The sequence below is a fragment of the Symphodus melops genome (assembly GCF_947650265.1).
Source record: "Symphodus melops genome assembly, chromosome: 9".
In the NCBI taxonomy this organism is placed as follows: domain Eukaryota; kingdom Metazoa; phylum Chordata; class Actinopteri; order Labriformes; family Labridae; genus Symphodus; species Symphodus melops.
In genome coordinates, this window is record NC_136699.1 from 9,639,315 (window position 1) to 9,662,228 (window position 22,914).

The 22,914-nt window shown below is 44.3% G+C and overlaps 1 protein-coding gene across 8 annotated transcripts in view; it reads right to left on the bottom strand.

The window, feature by feature from the left end:
* Positions 1 to 1,206: 1,206 nt before the first annotated feature.
* bcorl1 (BCL6 corepressor-like 1) overlaps positions 1,207 to 22,914 on the bottom strand; it is a 31,442-nt gene continuing 9,734 nt past the window's right edge. The window contains exons 1-12 of one of the 8 annotated variants that reach the window (XM_079352571.1): positions 22,044 to 22,238; positions 15,292 to 15,375; positions 12,611 to 15,190; positions 12,224 to 12,356; positions 11,267 to 11,728; positions 10,002 to 10,189; positions 9,476 to 9,742; positions 9,217 to 9,383; positions 8,308 to 8,453; positions 5,337 to 5,414; positions 3,202 to 3,373; positions 1,207 to 2,938 (exon numbers count right to left, since the gene is read on the bottom strand). In XM_079352571.1, coding sequence (XP_079208697.1) covers positions 2,575 to 2,938; positions 3,202 to 3,373; positions 5,337 to 5,414; positions 8,308 to 8,453; positions 9,217 to 9,383; positions 9,476 to 9,742; positions 10,002 to 10,189; positions 11,267 to 11,728; positions 12,224 to 12,356; positions 12,611 to 15,190; positions 15,292 to 15,297 — 4,563 coding nt within the window. In that variant the 5' untranslated portion in view covers positions 15,298 to 15,375; positions 22,044 to 22,238 and the 3' untranslated portion in view covers positions 1,207 to 2,574. The other 7 variants (XM_079352576.1, XM_079352574.1, XM_079352572.1 and 4 more) reach the window with 7 other exon arrangements.

Here is a 22,914-nt window from a genome sequence, read left to right on the forward strand (position 1 = left end):
GGTGTCTGAAAAGCATTGTGATCGTGGGAGAACATGGCATGAGAACCAGGAGAAGTTTCAGACAGTGTAGGCTTTTCTCTGCATTTAATCATGGAGAGACTAAAGGTTTCAAAGGCAGTGCATGGAATATCAAACGCTCTGCGGAAAGTGGAGGAGCTGTATCCAAAGCAAGACCAGCCAGGACAACAGGGATCACACCTTCATGAGATCAACGCCTGAAGTTTAGTGAGAGGGTGAACGTTCGTTTCGGGGTGAATGAAAGGTGAAAAAGTCTCATTTCCTGCTGAAACCAGGTTGGATATCTGAGGCAGTGACAGAAAGGTGATGTGAAAGGACAAACAGGAGAGAGGAGTTGTTGGTGTATATGAAAACAGCAATGAATCATGTTGTATTTGAGTCTGTTTAAACATACTCCAAGCTGATATATTAGCTACATTTCGGTTTGTTTCTTTGTGGAGATGATTCATACTGCAGCAGGATAATGACCCTGAACACACTGCTAAGCATTACAAGAATTACTCAAAGACAAAAAAAAACAACAAACTAACTCTTACCAAGATTTCTGGGGGCTCAAGATTAGAGACAATGTTTTTCTTTAATATTCAAGTCAAACTTTTGTACCAGCTTTCTGCTACTAGTCCGAGAAGTCAGTATTTCATTTATTCCTCCAAATAGCCACTAGTATCAACTTGTTTTATTTCACAGCAGGAAATGTTGAAAACAATGCTGGAATTGGCGTCAATGTGATTTTCTCCCCCAGCAGACCTCATTCCAGACCATCACAGCTGAGCAGACAAAGAGGCACACACAGGTTGATCGTGCATAAAGAAAACTGAGTGAACGATCCTGTAGATGGCCCACTTTCTTTTTAAATTAAAAAACTACATTGTTGCAGCAATGTTTGTTAGACATTTCTCCTGGAAACATCTTTATTGTTAATGTCTTTATGTCCCAATCAGTCTTCATGTATAAAGAAGAAAATATAGTATTTATAACTTATATAATAATATCTAGGTCTGCCGTTTTGATGAGCCGGGGGTAGATCTAACTTTGGTTTAAACAAATAATCTGTATCTTTAATATATTAATTCAGTTACATTCCTTAGTCCACAGGTGAAAGTGAATCAAACCATAGAAAAAGGCTCCGCCCTCAACATTCACAAAACTCTCGTAATGATTCTTCTGACACACGAGGGAGGAAATAACTATGATTCACAATCATGCTTTATTCTTGTTGATTTCTTATAAAAGAACCAAATAAAACTTGTATGTCCAGGACCTCACACACTGCTCAGTCTTGATGTAACCAAACTATACCTCTCTTTACACCGTAAGTCTCTTCATCTTAAATATCTTTTATTAGTTTGTGACTCAAACCAAAAACATCATTGATTGTCAACACAAAAGTCGGTCGTAGCACCAGTACAATAAAACTGTACTTTAGCTGTTTTGAAATACTGTTGTTGAATGAGGGAGGAAAAATCTCTGAATAAAGGGATCCTAATAATAAGTACATTTTCAAAATGAAGCACCAACCATACAAAGCATTTTCTTTTCATAGATAAGCTTGTCAGATACACAAGAGGTCAAATATATTAATGACTATAAATTAAGCACAACAAACAGTGTCAATCAAACACTGCAACACAAAGCACTCTGGGATGTGGAAACACTGTATCAGGACGTAAAGAAGAGGGGACCGCTGCGGCTGCAGTTTAGAGGGCGACACACGATGGTACTACTTTTCCTCTGAGAGACATCCACAGGATTCTTTATCAGTTCAGGAGGAGTGCATCCTGGGAAATAGGGAACTCTACAATCCGTCCAAGTCTGTAAACAAACTGTCAATGTCAAGGTCCAAAACGACATGATTTCATCCTTTTGACTGCGTGATCCTGCCTTTTCCTTTTTACTCTGTGAAATGAGGAGGAAAATGAATAAACAGAGGCTATCAGGTCCGTCGTCTAATGATCTGTTTAGTGAGTGATGAGAACATGTAAATGAGCCTCTGAGCTGGCCGGGTGATTATGTGTGAACATAATGTGCCATGGTCTCCTCTCTGCAGTTCCCTACGTCTCCCAGGTTGACATAGAAACCATCCGGGCCGGTGGCCTCCCTGACTTAAGTGTCTGAGCTTCACGCAAGAGTTCCCCGAGATAAAAGCCTCGGATTATCTCCCTTTGAAAAAAAAAGCCAAAACAAAACAAAACTGTTTTCCTCAGAAAAAAAACAAAACACAAAAACTCTTAAACATAATCCAACCTCAAGAATACATTTATAGAACCAAATGTGTTCACCCTGATGGCAAGATAAACATTTACACTACCATGTACAGACGTAATCGATAAAAAAGGTTTTCTCAATAGTTCTCCTGTAATCAAATATACCTATAGATAGGAACCTGAAAGCTGCTCCTGTGTGCAGGTCCTTGTGATGACTCCATCACCTTCTGTCTGAGGTCAAACGTTAAAGGTGGAGTGTCGAGTCTTTGTTGGAGTTCAAGCTCTTGTGATGACGGACGGAGAGGTTTTCCTTTCAGCTGCTGCTCGCAGGTTCAAGGATTTAAAAGGGAGGCTATCGGCTGCGAGGCTTCCCTGTGTTTGTCAGCGTCTCCTCCTCCTCTTCCTCCTCCTCCTCCTCCTCCTCCTGCAGGATGTGGATGGAGGAGCCCAGTAGTCTCTGGAGCTCTGGTACACATCGCACCAGATCCACAAGTCCGTCTTCCTCCTCCTCCTCCTCCTCCTCATCCGTCTCTGCCTTCTTCTTGCCTCTGTGGGACGGGGAAAAATCGGAGCTCAGCTGGCTCACTGACACCTGCTTCCACAGCTCGGAGCGCGTCAGGTGAACCACCTCGAGGTGCGGGTATCTCGCCCGAAAGATCCGCTCCGACATCTTCAGACGCTTCAGGACGTCTGTCAGGAGGAACCAGTTGCAGAAACTGCAGGGGAGGAACAACATGATATAAGCTGCAGAGAAACTCAAGATTCACTTTACTTTTCCATATTTTAAATAAAAGTACGCTCAAACAAAGTTCACATTTTCTGTTTCTAATCACTTGTTTTTATCATTTCTCTTTCATATTCTTTTTGCACATTTGCATTTACATGTAGGACAGTTAAACAGTAAAACTCTCCCACCTGAGCTTTACTCATGCCTTGCCTTCTGTTATCTCATGCCAGCTGTTTCCATGTGTGCACTCACCCCTGTGTTAATGAAACCTGAACATGATAGCAGGCTACGAGAGGCTCCGAGGAGAACTCAAACAGAAGGAAGTCTTTGTCAGAGTCCGGCTCAGTCTTCCCCATTGGCTCCTCCTCTAGATCCTGATTCTGCTCCGACAGCAAGAAGTCCCAGCACGGCTCCTGGTCCGTCTCTGTGGACGAGAGTTCACCGAGGTCAGACAAAGACGGTCAATACAGAGGGTGTGGACGCCCTCTAGTGGACAGATCATTCAAACAGAAGAGGACATGTGACTGAATGCTGCTGAAGATGCGAACAGTTTAAAGGAAGACTAATAATGAGAGTAGACCTGAACGTCAACGTTCAGACAAATGGAGATGAAAAACAACAGACAGGCTGCATGTTGAAGGTCTTAAATGGTAAAATCCTTCGATACATCTCCAGTGGATAGTAAATCATGTAATTCTGTCCTTAAACCAAATATATTTACAGGAAGTATCTTTCATTTGAAAACAACACCAAGAAGCTGTTATCAGCACAACATTCAATTCTGTAAAAAACTGATGATTATTAACTGTGAGAACACTATAGTGGTGAGCAGGATCTATCTCCACTAGATGTACAGTCACTGAAAAATGTACGACTCACTTTTTTCTCCTCACAATTTTAATGCATGTATTTTGATGTATTTCCTTTAGAATCTTTTATTTTTATGTCGTAGTTAAAATACGAGCAGATCGATGGAAGACAAACTGAGAACTCAAACTATATTACAAACATGTACCGTAAATTCCGGACTATAAGCCGCTACTTTTTTCTCACACTTCGAGCACTGCGGCTTCTACTCCGGTGCGGCTAATGCATGGATTTTTTATAGGGGACAATGAGCTTCTGCCGCAAAAACATTTGACTTCGTCACGTCGGATCTTAATATCAGTCATTTTGCGCTTCATGCACGCACCCTCATGATGGAAAACACACGGAGAAATACATATGATGCAGCTTTCAAGTTAAAGTCGATCGACCTGGCTGTCAAAGAAGCTAACAGAGCTGCTGCACGTTAAGATGACACTGACAGCGACAACAGAGACTGAGGAAGTGAGTAATGAAGTCATTCTGAGGCAGTGAATGGATGGACTTTTTCTTGTGAAATATATTACGGTCATCTTTTTCATCAGCCGTGTTACAGACACCGTCGGCTAGGCTTCGTATTGTAACGGTTCATGTTGTAAAGTCAGTAGTTGATAATGTGTTCATAATTCCGATTATGTGGAGAGTCAGTGAATGCACCAGCGAGAACGTGTTGAGTGGCTGTATGAGAGAACGCTGGGTGAGAGAGTTGGATTGTTACGGCAAGTTATGTGTTGCTCTCCGCTGTAAACGGCGTGGTCACGGCCGACAGTGATCGGGTTATTAAAAGTTATTATTTGAACGCTCTCGTCGTCCTTTAACGTCCGTACGGACGCTACAGTATTTGCGGATGTTACCGGTAGCCTACGTCTGTGTAAATAGCTCTTGTTATAGCGTGGACACCTGCGGCTTATAATCAAGTGCGGCTTATATATGTACAAATACATTTATTTACTTAGCCGGTGCGGCTTATATCCAGGTGCGCTCAATAGTACGGAATTTACGGTATTTTTATTGAAACACGTACTCTTGAAGATGAGCTCTGCAGGAGTAGAAAAGAACATTAACACTTATATTTGTTCTTGATTTAGAAGTTAGTTTGGAAGCGCACCATTAGCAGCGTTTTGAGTCTCACAGTTTATCCAGAGAGCTGCAGTCCACTTCCTGTTTAGTCTCCCTCAGTTCTTCCACTGAACTCTTAATCCTGCTCTTCCTCGGCTGGACAACGGACTCCCTGTGGCTGTTTGCAACACAACACTGCTGCTGGTACACAAGACTAACATCCATTTATGTCCTAACAGCAGAGCCTGAGCCCGGCCAACAAACTGATTTCCCTGCGGCTACCTGGTCGTTTGTCAAAACAGGCCTCGACTCGCCCTCCTCACAGCCACCACAGGAATGATTGTTGTTTTTTTGTATCAACTCTTTACAAACTGAAGAAGCACGTGTGATTGATCAGTGGCCTGATGGACTGGCAGTCAGAAACACAGATATTCACATCTTGTCAGATATTAAAGGAGTCTTACCAAACAGGGAGCTGCTGTAGAAATCCCAGGGCACACTGGGGTCCTGGTCCTTGCGGCCTTCCAGGTCTGTGAAATATTCTGTGAAAAAAAAACCCCATCATGTTTTACACTATATGTTATTTATTTATAAAAAAAATAAAATAAAAAAAAAGTCAAGTTAACAAGTCCTTCCTCTTTCATTATGTGTAAATCTATAAAGACGTGTCTTTATTAATACATGGGACACGTCATAACATAACATGTACAAAAAATAATAACGCTGAACGCCTCAGCCAATATGTTCAAGGTAAAGTTTGTCTGCATGACACGGTCCACTGTGCAGCCGTCTGTGGACAAACTACTCCAGAAGAAAACGGGACAGTGTTGCTGTATTAGCTTCTGAGCCGTCATCTCTGTTTACCTGAGATTCAATGAGTTCTACTAACACACTCAAGTAAACACCGACACTGCAGCCGAGCTGATCGTGGAAAAGAAAGAGTAGCAGTGAAGTGCCAGCTCAGGACTCCTCTACAAAACCTGGAACCTGGACTACACAAGCTGATCATCAGCCTGATAGGTCAACCCAGAGTTGATGGAGTCATCTTCATTTAACCTATCACAATCATCACTGCGCCTGCCCGTCAGCAGATCGTCATATCTACAAACTCTGATCAGACTTTATTAAGTATAAACAGGACTACAGTTACACAGCTGCAGGAACAAATGCAGGAAGGACAAAAGGACCTGTAAAAGGAAAATTGGCGAGTAGTAACGTACAAACTGGGGCTCATTATGTTCGTTAGTTCACCTTCGAACTGACTATAAGAACACTGTTTCTTCTCTGATCTGAATGTGTTGAGTCTTTTTAGTGGAGAGTAGAACAGTTTGAGAAGTTAAATGTAACCTCTCAGCTCTGACCACCACAAACAGAGAGACATTAAACATTATTATGTAAATACCATTCAAAGCCAGAAGAAGGTTTTTGTAATTGTACGTCTTCAACTCAAATGCTCCGACACCTTTTTCAGTCTCTGTTAAAGGATGAAGGAAATAATCATTAACCCTCCTCTCGATCTGATTGGTCAGTGGGCGGAGATTTTCACAGGTTGATCTCTTATCTCCAACGTAACCGGCTCCGGAGGTGTGCAGCATAGGTTACCATGGTGACATACCCAGGTAAGAAGTGAAATGACCCTCGTAGGACTGAAAACCCAGAGTTAACCCTGAAGTGACCTCGCTAAACTCAAACCCTGCTCTGTGTACCCGGGTGCTGCGCAACAGATTCTAACAACTGGTCGACATCTTCATCAGTGATGATGAGAAAATAAATGACAAACTGAAGACACAGTGGACCGTGTCTTTGTGTCAGGCGCAGGTATGGTTACCTTTTGCCCCGTCATTTTTACATCCAGCGCTCACTTACAACAGTAAATGAACTTTCTCTCCCATTGGTGCCTGTGGAAGTGCTTGTTTAAAAAAGGGGGTGTGGTCAGGCCACCTAAAACCTGGTCTCAAATCTAGACACACACACGCACGCACTGGTGCATCTCCTGATGCGACTACATTTTGTTTTTAATGGGACAGAGGGCCGAGGAAAAGCTCGTTTCCAAGTCCTCCTCTGTCAGTGCTCACTGCGTGGTGTCCACGTCTGATATACACAAAGACACACACACACAGAATCACACACACTAGCGCACTCTCGTGCAAAAGATTTATAATAAATCTTACACGCTAACTATGAGTGCCACAGACAAACAGAGCCCACAGTTCTTAATATAGACTGTCCAGTGTCCTTTATGCACACAGTGTAGCCAAGGATTCAAACAAACAAGTCAAACTTTACTTGCAGTTAAAAACACTGAAGGGAAGCTAACACAGATCCTGTCCACGTGTTCGGACACTTATGATTAGTAATTAAGGAGGATACGAGACATTCACTGAGCCTTTCTGATGTTGAAGGAACAATATCACTTCACACTTCATACTGTGTGTGTCCTGTGTGTGTTAGAGGGACAGGAAGTCCATGCTGAAACACACTGCAGTTCTAACCGGGTCACGGGATACATCAGCTGTCCTGCAGGGGCGAAGAGGACCTGAGCTGTGCCTCGCACCGTACGTCTGACTCAGAGATGAAAACATCGTGGGAGATCATCTATTTATTCTTTTTGCAGTCCGGTGTTACGACACAAAGTTTTCATTCAAGGAAAGCTTTCATGGTCCAATAGCTGCTCCTCACGAGATTCGCCGATTTTATTTTGGTAACGTGAGCACGCTGTCATGGCTCATCTGCTGGAACGTTTTGCTTTGAAAGATTCAGCTGATCCTTCTTGAAACTGAAAGGTACATTCATTGTAATTCATTCAGCCTAATTCAGAAATTCTAAAGAAACCAAACCAAGCAGCTGAAACTGCACGCCGCTTCAAACTGATGCTCCAAACGTTGAAGACAACAGTTTCAGTTCTGAACGCCATTCAACTTCTTATAACTCCGTCTTAATCCGTGCTATTTGTCAAAGACGAGCTTTATTTGTTTTTTTTTGTTTTCAGCATTTTCCTTAGCTTCATGATGGCTTCTTCACTGTGTTGTTTATTGTGATTCAAGTATTTGTTGATATGCGAGAATGAACTTCAGCCTGGAGTTTAACGGCGCTCGTAATGTGTCATGTAAATGTGCTGAATTTGATTTGAAATAAACACAAGACACTCGTGCCCTAATGAAGGATGAGTGCTCAGTGATAAATCACCTCATCCCAAATTAACTGATTAGCACTTAAAATACCAGACTATTAGTTGCCACTGCCACCCGACTAGCATTTCCAGCGTTAACAGATCAAGGCTCCATTTATGCAAACTGGACCGGTAGTGACACGGCCAATCCTGCCTCCCACATGGCCCTTACTGCTCATCACAACTCAACCCTGTAGACCGCCCACCAAACCTCCACGCAGCACCGCTATTCCTTACCTACCTCCCAAAACCAAGGTTGTGCTTACCTGTGAGGAAGGTCTTCATGCCCGGGCTGTGGGCCAGTTTGACCGGGGTGTGCCCAGAGTATGTGGCCAGAGTGGGATCTGCACCGTGATTTAGAAGCAACCACACTATGGGAAGGTTATCGCTCGCCACGGCGTCATGAAGGGGCCTGAAGAAAGAACACAACAGATCACACAGGGACTTTAATGAATGTACAACTTCAGAGTCTGTTCGATAACTAAAGTTGATCAAAACAGAAGAAGAGTTTCAAAGTGAGAGAACATACTGTGTAGTGTCTAATTAAGATGTATGTAAATAGGATCAACAGAAGAAGACCATCAAAAAAAAAAAAAAAAAAACTGTAAGCAAGACATGCAAACACAAAATGATCCTCTAAGCGATTTTCATGACTGCTACAAACATGTTTGAGGCTGTTTCTGTAGGAGTTAAAGACATGATCCAGAAGGCCGATGTCATATGAGGAAGTCTGCAATGTGTCCACCATATTTCAATAAACCATAGTGGAACACATTTTCTTCTCCCTCATGCTATCGCCACCAAATTAACAGCAATTACTCTGAGTCTAGCTAACAGCTTGCTGGGGTCTCTTCTGATTGGCCAAACAGTGTGAATGCAAACTCCATATTTTCGTGTGATTGGTCAAATCTTAACAGCGAGATGTATTTCAGGCAGTCTTTTTGCAACGTGTTAATCGTGCTTGTTTATATTGAGACAGAGCTGATGTTTATGTATTGTTTAGATCTCTTTATATTGTAGTGGTCAACATCTTTTATCCATAACATGCTTTGGACGTATTCTATAGACCAAGATCAGGGTATTTTGATAATTGGTTATTGCTGTTTGTTTAATCAGAAGACAGACGTTTTATTAATTGGATGCGAGGCTCTAAAACGCATTTAAAAAAATCTCACCGTGTGCCATCCTGAGCACTGCAGTTGACATCAGCTCCGTATTTCAGTAACATCTGGACAATCTGCGTCCAGCCTCGAGAGGACGCCTCGTGAAGGGCCGTGTAACCGGCATTATCGCGCCGATTGACCTCCCTGATGTCCTTCTCGAGACAATACTGGACTACATCCTTTCAGAGAAGGAACAAAAAAAAAACTGTGTCAATTTACATCATTAAAAAGGACAGTAATCTAAATTGTTGAAAAGACAGGTGGACTCTACCTGATAGCCCAGACGTGCAGCACGCTGCAACAGGGTCTCCCCGGCATTTTTATTCACAATCAGCCGACGGACCTCTGGAGGAATGGCTCTTTTGGGCGGAGACTCTGTTTTGATGCTTTTTCCGGATGAGGCCTTTTTATTGGGTGGAGATGATGGCACACTTTTCGGAGCTGGTGGAGTGCCGTCTGTTCTTTTTACATCGGCCCCATCATCATGCAGTGGAAGTGAGGCGCCGCGCTTCCCTAAGCAGCTGCGCTTGGTCTTGACCTAATATAAAGATTTGTTGTTAAGAGCTCTGTGTGAAATTGGAATCTCTTGTAATACATTGCCAAGTAAGAGCAATGGCTTCCACTTATCATGGACCTGAGCAGTATAAAACCGGCTGCCCTCATAAATGTGACAAACATCTCATTTATCTAGCCACAGGGGGGCACTGTGAGCTAATGTATTCATGGCACTTTGTACTTCATTCCTATGAACCTTGTATGGTTTAAGATATATTGTGAGCCCACAGCGGGTGACTTACCTTCTGCTCATCACTGTCAGATAAGTGCTTGCTTTTGAACTTTCTCTTCCCTGAAGGTTTGTCGTTGCACTCTGGAGACAGATCACTGTCCTGGTAGCGGACCGGCCCTGAGCGAGGGAACGACAGTCTCCGTGGGGGGGGCTCTGGACTGGAGGCAGCCGGACTCAGACACTCCTGTTCCCGTGGATCTGTAATGACAAATTACATCTGAGGTTATGCCTCGACTGGTATCGAATAGGTGGACAAAAAAACAATCTTAGAATTTCTTCCATTTTATCTGTGATGCACTGATTCTGCATAGCCAAACACAGGACAGCACATATTTGAGCTGCCTTTTAAAAAAACATGTTAACAGCCGCCTATTATCTGTTCTCCTCTGCTTTTCACAATCGTGTCCACGGCATGTTGTAAATAGATTTATGTATGAAATCTCCTGCAGTCTGGACTCTCTGTTAACAAACTGTGACAGCTGTCTTATAACCTCTGCAGCTTGAACTTACATTCAGACACCCATGATTTATACTTCAGACTCCAGACACAATTACTGAGAAACAAGTCAGAGGTAGCTGCATACTGGACGCCACATGCTCGTACCCAATTCTAAGCCTTGAATATAAGTTGCTAAATGAATGAATTCCTGTCCTTGATTTGATCACAATATTTTAATTTTATCTGTTCAGCAGCCACTAAAGGATAAAAGACGCGTTTTATTTATTTATTTTAGATAATGGTATTACTTTAACAACTAATTCAGGCTTATTGGCGATGTTCTTAAAAACTCACGTTTGGGGTTTAAAAGGACTCAAAAACAATTCCGTTAATAAAAACGACATGATTAAATTATCACTAGGATTTAACATGACTTTTTTTAAATAATGATGGATTCATAGTTTACATGATGAAAATGCAAGGAAATGCATTCATATCTCAACTATTAGCTCTATTTTCAATAGTGCAGGTTAATAAATGTTCATGGTCTTTTTCTTTTGTACAGTGGCTACAAATATGAAAACATGCAATTTATAAACCATTTAATCCTAACCCTGAAGAAAAAGAGAATTATATGTGTACATATATGGAAACTGCTTTGACTATTAATTATCAATAAAGTCACTTTTTTTTTCTTTCAATCAACGCCACACTCACGTTTTCATTTTTTTTACCCTGAATAAACAACTATTAAGAAACTGTGCTCCCATTTTCACTCAATTTTACGTTTCATGTCTATTAAAAACCAAACTGATCTCCAGAGACAAACTCTGTACCTGCTGGACTTCCACTGTCCTCTCTCATGGGGTCGGACTGTCCGTGGTGTTTTCCGTCCTCCAGCTTGTCTCTCTCGGTGATGTAATCTCCTGTCTGGTACTTTTTACTACGACATCGCCGGCGCTTCTTATTAGCGGGCGTTTCACCCTCTGTATTGCCACTCTTGCCTTTGCCATGGATTGCTCGCTCTGGCAGAGGGTTGGACCTAGGCCTCCCTCTCGGACGGCGGGCTGGCTGGATGGGAGACTGAGGGGGCGACAGAGGAGCTTGGGGAGGAGGCATCGGCGGGGGTGGAGGCGAAGGCGTTGCAAAGCCCCAGAGGTCAAGTCGAGCCTCATCTGCTCGCCGTCTTCCTCTCCTTAGTCTGGGGAAGGAGTTCTCTGTGGCGTCGGCCTCTTTGCTGGATACAGCAGAAGTGTTTAGAGACGCTTGTGTCTCAACGCTGCTGCTGCAATCTGAAACTGATTAAAATCACATTTAATCGTCTCACACACACACACACACACACACACACACACACACACACACACACACACACACACACACACACACACACACACACACACACACACACACACACACACACACACACACACACACACACACACACACACACACACACACACACACACACACACACACACACACCAGCTTTAATGCAAAGATATATGAGAGAGACATTCCAAGAATGCCACAGAGACGATATGTGTGACATTTTTCTGTCTGCTTTACACACAATCTACGGTCCTATTGAGGCTGACTGCAGGCTATTGATCCAACAAAGTAAAGCCGTGAGATCCCACTTTAATCTATCTGTAGGCACAATAAAAGACTTCTACAGCTGAAATCCTTACAGAGTTTGTCTTCGATGTCACTAATGTGTCCGTGTCAAGGGAACAACCGTGACGTTTACAGGACTGTTTATGTCGATGACACATTCAAAGAAAACACCTTACCTGGTTTCTTCGGGGTCGGTTTGTCCACCTTGTTGGGGCGGATTAGGTCCCTTTGAGTCGGCTCCTTACTCGGAGGAGAAAGTTGTCCAGCTAATAGATTCTGCTCCAGCGCAGGTGCACATTGTTTCTTCTGCTGAAATACACAGGGGACAGTGTGAGCATGCCGTATTGGAGGCTATTGATCACAAAGCTTTCACGGTGATGAAGACCATGTTACAGACTCACAATAAGCCCTTGAAATTTAAATCATCAGTCATACAAATGTGGATTCATAGAATTGAAATTGAACTATATGTGACCAATTAAATAGGTAATCTAATGCATTTGTTCTATTGCAACCAAAGGGGCTTATTTTTTAAGAAAAAGAACAAATCCAGGATTAGTTACCTTCTTTTGTGGAGACGCTTTGGTTGGAGTGTTTTCTGTGTCTTGCTTCTTCTTTCCCACGGTCTTCTTTGATGGTCCTGTTGGTGACTTCTCTTTCGCTGGCTTCTTTGGGCTACTCTTCTTTTGTTTTATGGAGGCAGCTTTTGCTTTCGTTGGCGACTCCCCTTTGGTTCCATTTGTTTTCTTCTCAAACTTGTCGCCTCCCCCCTCGCGCTGGCCTGCGAGAATGGACGCGACCATGCCTTCCAATTTGTCACTGGGAGTAACATCTGATGCCCCACTTTCTGTTTTCGATATCTCCCCCTCTAACACCTGTGCTAGTTTGCTCTCCATCCTGTTCCCGTTCGTTGATGCATTGTTCCCAAAGAGATGAGAACGGCCAGCAGGCTTTGAGGAGCCCTGCTTCGCTTTCAGTCCCTTGTGTTCTCTCTCAGTGGTGTTTAACTTAGTGTTACTCTCCAAAGACTCCGTCTCATGTCTCTTCAAAGCTGGAGTTAAATCTGGTTTTGATGGAACACCAGCCCATTTATCAACAGACCAGTGCGATGGATAGTCAAAGGACGAAGTGTGTTTACATTGGGCGTCTTGGCTGCCAAGGCTTAGAACGTCAGCTTTCCTCGACCCAACGGGCGAGGTTTGAGGATTCGTGTCTCCCGTCAGTGCTGCTGTTTCGAACGCTTGCTGCTTTACGATGGACGCCAGGTTCGACAGGGGCGACTTCAATTTCTCCCACTTTTCATCCTCAGGCTTGGACGAGCTATGAAGTACATTCGGAAACTTCGATCCCTCAGTAAGTGTGGTTCCCTTCGTTTTTGGAGATCCTTGGGAGGTTTTCCTCTGAGCGGATGAGGTCTGATGTGCGAGATGGGGCGGCTGTTGCCACGCTGAAGGGTTGGAGTACGGCACGGCTGTTTTTCCAGGTCCAGATATCTGATGACTCGGAGCGTTAGCAGAGGCTGTCAGGGCTGCTGTTAGAGCTCCTTTCGAGGGACAGTTCTTTGTTATGGCTGTGCTGGTGTTTTTAACAGGCTTGACCACGTGAGCATGTTGGCTGCCCTTCATCAGACAGGATGGCTTTTTTCCTCCTGAGGCCAGATGTTCCCCTTGGTCAATTATAGATATGAACTCCTGCTTTGCAAAACTCTGAAACTCATCCACAAATGTCCCTTTTCCATCTTTGCCTCGTAGAGTGGAAGCCAGAATGGGGCTCGCCACGCCTACATAAGTTCCAGGGATGTTTTTGATGTCTTGTGAAGGTCCCTTACCCCAGGTTGGCTTTGGCTCTGGACCCTGGTGATTCTGAGCCTTTTTAATTTGTTTTTGGTGAGATCCATTTCTGTGGGTGTATGGTACGTTGGGGTATTGCACAGTCGGGCTATAAGTGGTAGAATGAGCCTTCTTGGAATTCAAAAAATCTCTTTGATTCGACTCGTTATTATGGGGCTCCGATGATGTAACTGGAGGGTCGTTTAGGCATTTTGGCCGTTTTGATTTGGCAGATAAATCAAGAGGTACATCTCTTGATTCCACTGAGCAGAGAGTACTGTCCTCTGAAGACGAGGGGGAAGTTTTAAGAGAGGCCATAGAAGTCTTGTCTACGCTGTTGCCTTTCTCCACATGGTTCAGGAGTCTGCTCTGAGAGGTGATGCTGGCCAACGCCGGTCCACAGCAAATGGCAGCAGTGGGAGACAGCGTGTAGCAGGTGGGTGCAGCAGAAGTTAGTGATGGGTGCTGCAGTGGTAGGGCAAGGGCTGGTGAGGCTACCACTGACGCTAAAGATTTATGCTCTACCACTGATTTAGCATTCTTACTGGATGAATGGTTAGGTTTCAGTTTTGAGGTTGAAGCTCCTGCTTTTATCTCTGCTGCTGGAGTCCGGCCCGCAGAGAATGGATAGGGGTAGGTCCGTACGAGAGGTGTCCCTCCGACACCTGAGCTTTGAGGCTGGATTTCTTTCTGAAACTGACTGCTCGTGGCTTCTCTCAATGCAGCAATCTGACCCAATGCTGGTGGAAGAGTAATTTTACAAAGTGGGGAGGAAAAATTAGTGGCAGGAAGGAAGGCAACAGGCTGTACTGGTTTGAACATGGCAGGGCACTGAAACCCAGGTGGAACACTTTGCACAGATTGTGTTTGCGGGAGAGATTTCTTACTGGTCGTCATGTTGCTTAGACAGGGGTTTAGCGAGTCCTCTCGGGTGACTTTTAAGCCACTTGTCCACTGAGGAGCAGGGATGACCACTGCTATGTCAGTCTTGATTTTAGGAGCTTCTGCCCTTTTTTCTTCTCTTTTATCTGGACTGGCGAGGGCCGCGCAGGATGTTGGCCCATTGATGGGCTGTCGAGGTGGAGAAAGCTCAGGGCTGTGGTTGTAATTGAGAGTGTCCAGGCTGGTTTTTGCTGTCTTACAGTCTGTTGTTGGAGTGCTCTTGTTTTGCTGACTGAGGGTAACATCTCCTCGAAACTCAAGGGGGAGCGTCTGAGGGGGATTTCCCACCATGCTAGCAGACGCTTTATTCGGAGCACTGATCTCTCTGCTCACCGTGCCTCCATCCCCTACATTCATTAGAGTAGGATCCACCTGAGTAATAAGAGGAGTTCATGAGGGCAGTGTTCATTTCATAAGAAGAGACAGTGCTCTAATCTTGTAATCAAACTGTAATAGGAAGAAAAAGCGATTACCTGCATAGGTGTTTCTTTAACACCACATGCCTCAGGGGTAGCCAAGTCTGTCAGGGAAGAGTTTTCCTTGAAAAGAGTGATGTGCTGTAGAAGAACAACAAAAGAACACTTAATGTCATCACTGTAAACACTGCTGAGGATTTCATTGAAGAGATTAGATTAACAGTAAATGATTTAGAGTAACCAAAATTGGGAAATTGAAAGCTTCTTTTCTGTGGGCTTGGAGGCCAGATGTGTTACAATTCCCTGAGTGCAGGGAGACAATTCAGGGGAGCAGAGAGAAATGTGGTAAACTGAGTAACGTTCTGTTGTTCCCTTTGATTTGATTTGTTTACACAGAGAACAACATACTAACAATGCATCTGCCTTCACCAATGAGGAAAGTGAAATAGGCACAAGTAAGATTGGTTAATAAGTGAGTGGAATGAAACACAAATCATTAGATGCAAATGGTTGGGGGACGAGCCAACAGCTTCCTCGAAGAAACACATGAAGCCTTTTTTTTTTCTTCATACATTTTGCGGTGCAACTCCTCTGCACAGAGGTCATACTCAATACTATATCACACAGGAAACACGAGAGAACATTCAAAAACAGGGTGCTCATTTTTCAAGCCGGGATATTCTGTTGTCAAACTGCTTACAATTTTAAGGATTCACTGTGCTGCTCACTTCAAGGGGACGTATTATGAAAATCCACTTTCACAGTGTTTTTGAACATTCATTTGGGTAACCTGAGTCTCTATCCACCCACAACATTTGAAATAAATCCATCCAGTCCTTTGTTTGTGGTCTGCTTAAGTCTTAACACACAGAGAAAAATGCTCCGTTTCAAATTTTCTCCGTTTGTGACATCACAAGTTGGATTCTGGTAAGAAAATTCCCTCCCCTCCCCTGACATCTCCACCTCCAGCCTAGAGCAAAAAGTTTGCACAGGTCCGCCGTTTTTATTCTCTCTACAGAGGAGTGATGTCTACTGGGAAAACTGGAGGGGAAGCCTTTACATTTAAAGAGACATACACACCAAAACGGAGCGTTCTGAGAGAGCTGGTACAGGGTCACAAACCTCCTCTGGTGCTTGACTTATGTTATATTTGGAGCAAGTCACAGCACAGACGTTTCATTTAGAGCACATGGGGACTGTTTGAAAAGGTGAAAAAGGGTATAATATGTCCCCTTTAAAGGAAAAAAAAATGAAAGTCCTTGTTGAGACTGGATCAAGAAAAGAAAAATCAGGTTTAGACTAAGTTGTCAGGCTTTTCAATTAGAAACACTTTTGACAGTCACACAGACCCTTGTGTTCGCCGTGTGACCCCCTGGGTCTGTGCCTGGTGGGCTGGATCTCCTTCTCGCCATGAGGTAAACCAGCTGTGACACATTTAAAAGATTTTTTCTTATTGAGCGGCTAACTAAATGTGTTAAGTTCTGATAGAGACTTAAGCACTGGGGTTAGGGAGATAATTATACATAGTCAAAAAAGTCTTTACTTGCTTGTAGGGATATTTAGCATTTGACATGATATCATAATGACAATAAAGAAACTTGCCCCAGTAAATCTATTTTAATGGGTAGACCTTGCTGTTTGAGTGCACCTCATTCATATCTACAATAAGACGTGAAATTCCTTTTATGTTTTTCTCTTTTGAACACACATAAGACGTTCTTACATGCCTTCCTTCACAAAAAGTGCATGGTAGGTATGTAGACAATGATGATGATCATATACAAACAAATGGGAGCGTATCAAATGAAAAGACTACAAACAGGGATCAGGCAATGAACAATCTGAGTCAAAGCTTCAACCTGGGATTTAATGAAACACAACCAATATGATGCACCTAAAGACTGACACGAAATCTGCGCAGACAGTACAAGGAGGGTCTGCATTCATTACCGTGCACAACAGTTTGCTTACAGCTAGAGTTTGCCTTTGTGCTGCGATCATGCCGGGGGTCTGCTGTGAAACCATCCGCTCTGCTTATACGCCAATACTCAACAAACATTATGGGCAACTAAGTGGATCCTGACATTAAAGACAAAAAAAGAAGAAACCCCCCCGCCCCCCTCCAAGACGACAATGTATTTTCTGTTAGAGAACACTTGAACAATACGGTCAGTTCACGTCCCGCATCATGTCTGCGATGGCAGTGGGGCACTCTCAAAACAATGTGCTTTCCTGTGTTTGAAACATCAGCCTAGGGGGAAAACTGCGGAGAGCTCCCAGGTCTCTCTCGCTGGAGATGGCGAGCAGTCACCTTCATGTGAGCATACATCAAGCTGGCTTCTATAGGAAGATTCAGACCTGGCTTTCTCTCTCTCTCTCTCTCCAGAAGAAAACACACGCAGCATGGACACACACATTTTCGGGAGATGGAGAGCAGATGTTGGGGGCGTATTATTAGTGACAAGACCAGCTCCACCATGAAGGGGGCTGCGGGGACACAATGTGGCAGTGTGTCACATCTCGGTCTGATAAGGTAAGTCAACATAAATGCAAAGCCACACAGGTAACACAAAAAAGCAAACACAACTCATCAGCGTATACAAAAAAAAAAAAAAAAGACATCCACTGGAGGTTTTTCCTCAAACAAATAATCGATCTCACTGATAACGCACATGACTGTCTGCTCTGAGTTGAAAACAAAAAAAAGTAGCCTGTACCAAGGTTGGAAAATTAAGAGAGGGCTGGGTGAGCTAACTTCATATAAATTGCCCTGTTGGAGTGGCCACACTCTAAAAAAAAAAAGGGGGTCAACATCTAAACTCCACTGACCAGCTCCAGCAGCTCTCAGCGCGTCGGAGTCTCCGCGGAGCCAGTCTCCGCTCCGCTCCGCTCCCGGTGCTTTGTAGGCTACATGTCGAGGCAGCAGCAGCAGGCTGCTCTTATTTATCCACCGGCCGACTTGACGTGAAGTGCTCCAGTCTCTAATATCGGCCCTCTTGCTTGGACTGACTGAACCACTCCGGCGTTGTATAAAAAATGACCCCACCGAGGCTCTCTATCTTCTCCGTTCAAAAAAAAAAAAAAAAAAAGACTCCCTCTCTGTATCTGTAAGGCTGAATAATTCCCGACCTAATGAGCAGGCGAGATTAAAGATGTCTAGTGACAGTAACAGTTACTAACCAGCTCGAAATGGCACGTGAACGACGAACCAGGCACGAGCTCGGATACGACCGGGTCCAGCCTTTCGCCTCTGCCGACCGCGGCTGCTCACTAATCTCGACGGTTTTCGGTTCTAAAAGTCCGGGGAGGGAGGGAGGGAGGAGGGAGGAGGGGGGCGGAGGGACATTGGGAGAGAGGAGGGGGAGGTGGTGGAGGAAGGGAGGGGGGGTGGGGGGGCGTCAAGACAGTCCGTTTCGTATCGCCAGTCTCCAGTCTGGTGTGGGAGAGAGAGGGGCAGGAGGGCGACAGCATGGGAGATGTAGTGCTCGGCTATCCACGCCCAGGATTATACGCTGGAGAGGCTGGGAGGGGTGAGGACTACAGGTACCGGCATGCAACGCGAACTCCAGCCGCTCAAGGGGAATATAGGGAGGGAAGGGGAGAGAGTGAGGGGGTCGCGACCAAAGAGTGTAACGGTGCGCAAAACTGAAAAAAGCGTATCGGGCTAACGAAGTAATAAAGTGTAAAAAAAATCAAAGAAATAAAACCTCGGAGTATCAGTGAGCAGATATTTAGGTCTCAGGTCAATTAAAAGCGCCCGGTCACATGGCTATAAAAAGGAATTAGACCTACCAGAAATGTGCAAGAATAAATAAGAGAAAAGTGGAAGAGGTTTGGATGTGTTGCAGGAGAATGAACAGGAGGAAGCCAGACTCGGGCTGCTGGAGGCTTTCAGTGTCAGGCTGTGGCTGCAGGCTGATGGCAGCAGCTTCAGGAAGAAGATGGGGGAAACACTAATCCCTCCTCTACTAATGTGTAGAGGATTTCAAAACCCAACCCCGAGACAGTTTGTCTTTCAATAGCCCATGTTGTGGGTCATTTGTGTGAATGCCAAGCACATCAGCTTCATTAACACCTGCTGAAGTTCAGTAATGTTACTTAGAAAGACCCAGAAATACATTTTTTCCCCCTATAAGGTGACACAAATGTGTTTCAAAACAAGACATCATGAAGGTTGTGTTTGTCAAACTTAGCTATTCCCATTTCCCCTTTACTGTTGAAACCACAAGCAATATGAGCCGGTGTTACTCATCTGCCTAGTGCCCCCCAAAAACCTACTGCATGCACTCCTCTGAATTCCCTCCAGAACAACACACAAAGCATCCACACAAGCCTGACACGTGTAACTTTGCATTTTTGATGAACACGTTTCCAAAATTCTGTGTAGTTCTGTCACACACTGACTCCACCGTTGCTGAGCCATACAAAACTCTATTTTTTTCAGGATTTCTTTGGTTAGCTGAGGCCTGCGGTATGATGGCACATGATAAATATATATCACAGCTGATGATCTCTGATTATATCAGCAGCCTATAAACAGGCAAGTGCCACTCTCTCTGCACTGTCTTCTCTTCACTGTCACTCATTCCTTGCAGGGCAGTGTGTCAGAATCACACTTCCTGATGGTATCAGGTAAAGTTTTATTTAGAGGACTGGGATTAAGCGGAGCTGCTCAAAATACTTTAATGAAGAATTAGATTTTAATTGTCCCATATTCTCTCAGAATTTACCACAAATCGAGATGATTAAAACTAACTTCAACACCTTGGCTTACTGAAATAATCTCAAAAAGCTCATCAGTGTTAACATCATACTGGCATTTATATAGAAGACATATTATCATAATTCGTATAAATATCAAGCACTGACAAATGATTCTGATTCGACCCACAAAGGAACCGTTATGGGTGACATCCACATCATTTAAAAAAAATAATAATAATATTGACTTTCTCTTTAAAAAGTGTGACCAATGCTCTTAGGTTTTATCAGAAGTTTACACGTTTAGTTTTGAGGTGAATGAAAACACACCTGCAACTTTCAGTCCCACACACGGAGCATGGTTTATAGCATCACATCAGTCTGTCGAAGAGAGGATCTCTGCACTGTCTGATTCACCCTCTGACAAACAGCTACAGGATATTTAGCTCGGTTATGCCATAATCACATTTCGGCACAGTGTTTAAGCATTACAGGTTACCCACTACTGTAATTAGGCCACTTGTCTTACCTGGATCGTGAAAGCAGTGCAGGCCTGCTGTTTACGGGGGTATCTACCCCTCTAGGCCAACCAATTTCCTACTTTTCTCAACACTTGTGGTTGTGAGGAAATAACCGTACACACACACACATACACACACACACACGCAGCGAGGCTGACATCTTCGTATGACTGAAAGAGTTTGTTTACTACCGTGCACGATCCGTGTCGGTGCAGGGACACAATCCTGTCCGTCTTCAGAGAGCAGTCACTGCTTGAACGAGCTCAAACTATTTCGCCGCTTGTCTATCGCGGAGAGGATCGGTGTGTGTGTGTGAGAGAGAGAGAGGGAGAGAGAGAGAGCGAGAGAGAGAGAGAGAGAGAGAGAGAGAGAGAGAGCCTAACATGCCCTTCGCCATTCGCTCAGTAATGGCTGCGTGCAGGCAGCCAAATCGTTGACAGATGGCCAAACGTGAAATTGGGAAACCATGAAAACGCCGATCAGTTATGAAAAAAGAGGAACGTGTGGGGATCCGTGTGGGCACGAAGAAGCGGGAGTGTCACAAAGTGGGCAGCTGACACATCGCATTGTGTCTGTGAGCCAGGGGTAACCCGGAGACCTCAACGACCGCGCATGGAGCTATCCCGGTAGTGACCGGCTGCTCGGGGGCTTCACCAATTATAGAAGAGTTTGCTTCACGGGCTGCAGATCGGCGTTTGTGAATCTGTGGGGTTACACTAAAACTTGTTCTGCTTGCATGTATAAACCCTCTCGAGCAGGGATGTGGTGCTCAGCACATGCACTATTTGACAACTGCGATAGCACACATAAAGGCACGTTGTTTATTTCGAGGCCTGATTATAAAAAATAAGAGAGAGAATGTCGTCTTCAAAGTGATCTTACATGGTCATCTGTCTTGCAGTCATTGGAGATTATCGACACTGTTTAGGCCGCCATGGTTTACGGCGACGAGGATGTCCCGTCTAAGTTGGTGGTTCACCTGGTCAATACTGAATGTCGTGGCAGGGGGGCAGGCGGTGGTGGTGGTGGGGGGGTGAACGCCAAATGGTCAAAAAATCAAGCGTATTATTCTTCCATTTTGGTGAAAGTAATGAATCACTCTCCAATGAATAAACACAGGCGGGATGGCAGCCGATTACAGGAACAGTGGAGGGTGATGTTCTTGTTTGTCAGGTTAAATGGATGGCATCGATGTGCCGTCCACATGATGTTCAAAATGTGTCTGAAATGACAACGCATCACTTCACGTATAGTTACCGTGTCCGCGTTTGGATAGTCGACCGCATCACACAGCAGCCACGCATGGACATCAGCCCCCCCCCCCCAAGTATGTCATCCTGATACACAACTTGGCTGTTCCATACATGTGACACGATCCTACATAATGCCGACGGAGAACAGCGAGGCACCGCCGCAACTACCGGGGCTCCAACAAGACACCGACAACTCGAAAATACAGATATCCAGGTCAAAGTTTGGCAGAGTTTTACTCGCCCTCAATAGCGTTGTGCAATGCCCCCTTTAATGCCCCCTGCTCGCCCGTAACGCCTTTGTTATTAGTAATCGCATGGTATTGCACCGTCTTACCTTGCGCTCCGAGCTGTCTGCAGCCACAACGCCAGCACACACAGCGCAACAAGCTATTGTTGTCTGCACGGAGTCTTCCGTGTGTGGGGCCAGGGATGCTATTTTCAAGTAGAATGAATACAGTATGCAATTTTTGGCTTGTCCTCGCGATCTTCGCTTATTGCCAGTTTTCGGTCTGCAGCAGCTGGAGATGAAAATCGCGCACCCTGGGTCCTAGCGCCGGGAAAGCCCTACAGGTGAATAACAAACACGCTGCTGCTCGCTGCTGGGATTCAATCTTTAATTGCAGGGGACCGCGCATGGAGGAGTCAGATAAATATACATCGTACACACACAGACTGTCTCGCTTTGCATATCCCTCACGAATCCAACAAATAGACTATCAGATATTTCCCTGAATGACACAGCTGAACGGTGTGAAATAATCCAGTTCAGTCAAACTGAGCAAACATTGGTTAACAAATATCCATTCTGCTGTCAAACTAGACAACTCGGGAAAGTGTTTAAATACCACCTTTCAAACCACTTCTTTACAATCCTGCACAGTCAGAATGATCTTAGCTCACTGCAGACTATAATGTCATTTCAGATGGATCTCGATGTGTTATAATAAATACAACGATCGGGGGTTAAATCGAGTTGTTCAACAACAATAATAATGTAAAGCCAGTTGTTTATTCATACCAGCACTCTCTAACAGCTCAAAATATATTTTAATATGCTTTAGGCTCAGATGGACTAACAAAGCTTCTGTTTTGATTTTCCAAATTAATATTCCTTCTTTGAGAATCCAGAAGTCTTTTTCTCTTTCCAGGCTCCACCCACACCAAATATATCCTCCTCTGTTTATTCTGCACAGTCCAGAAACGTA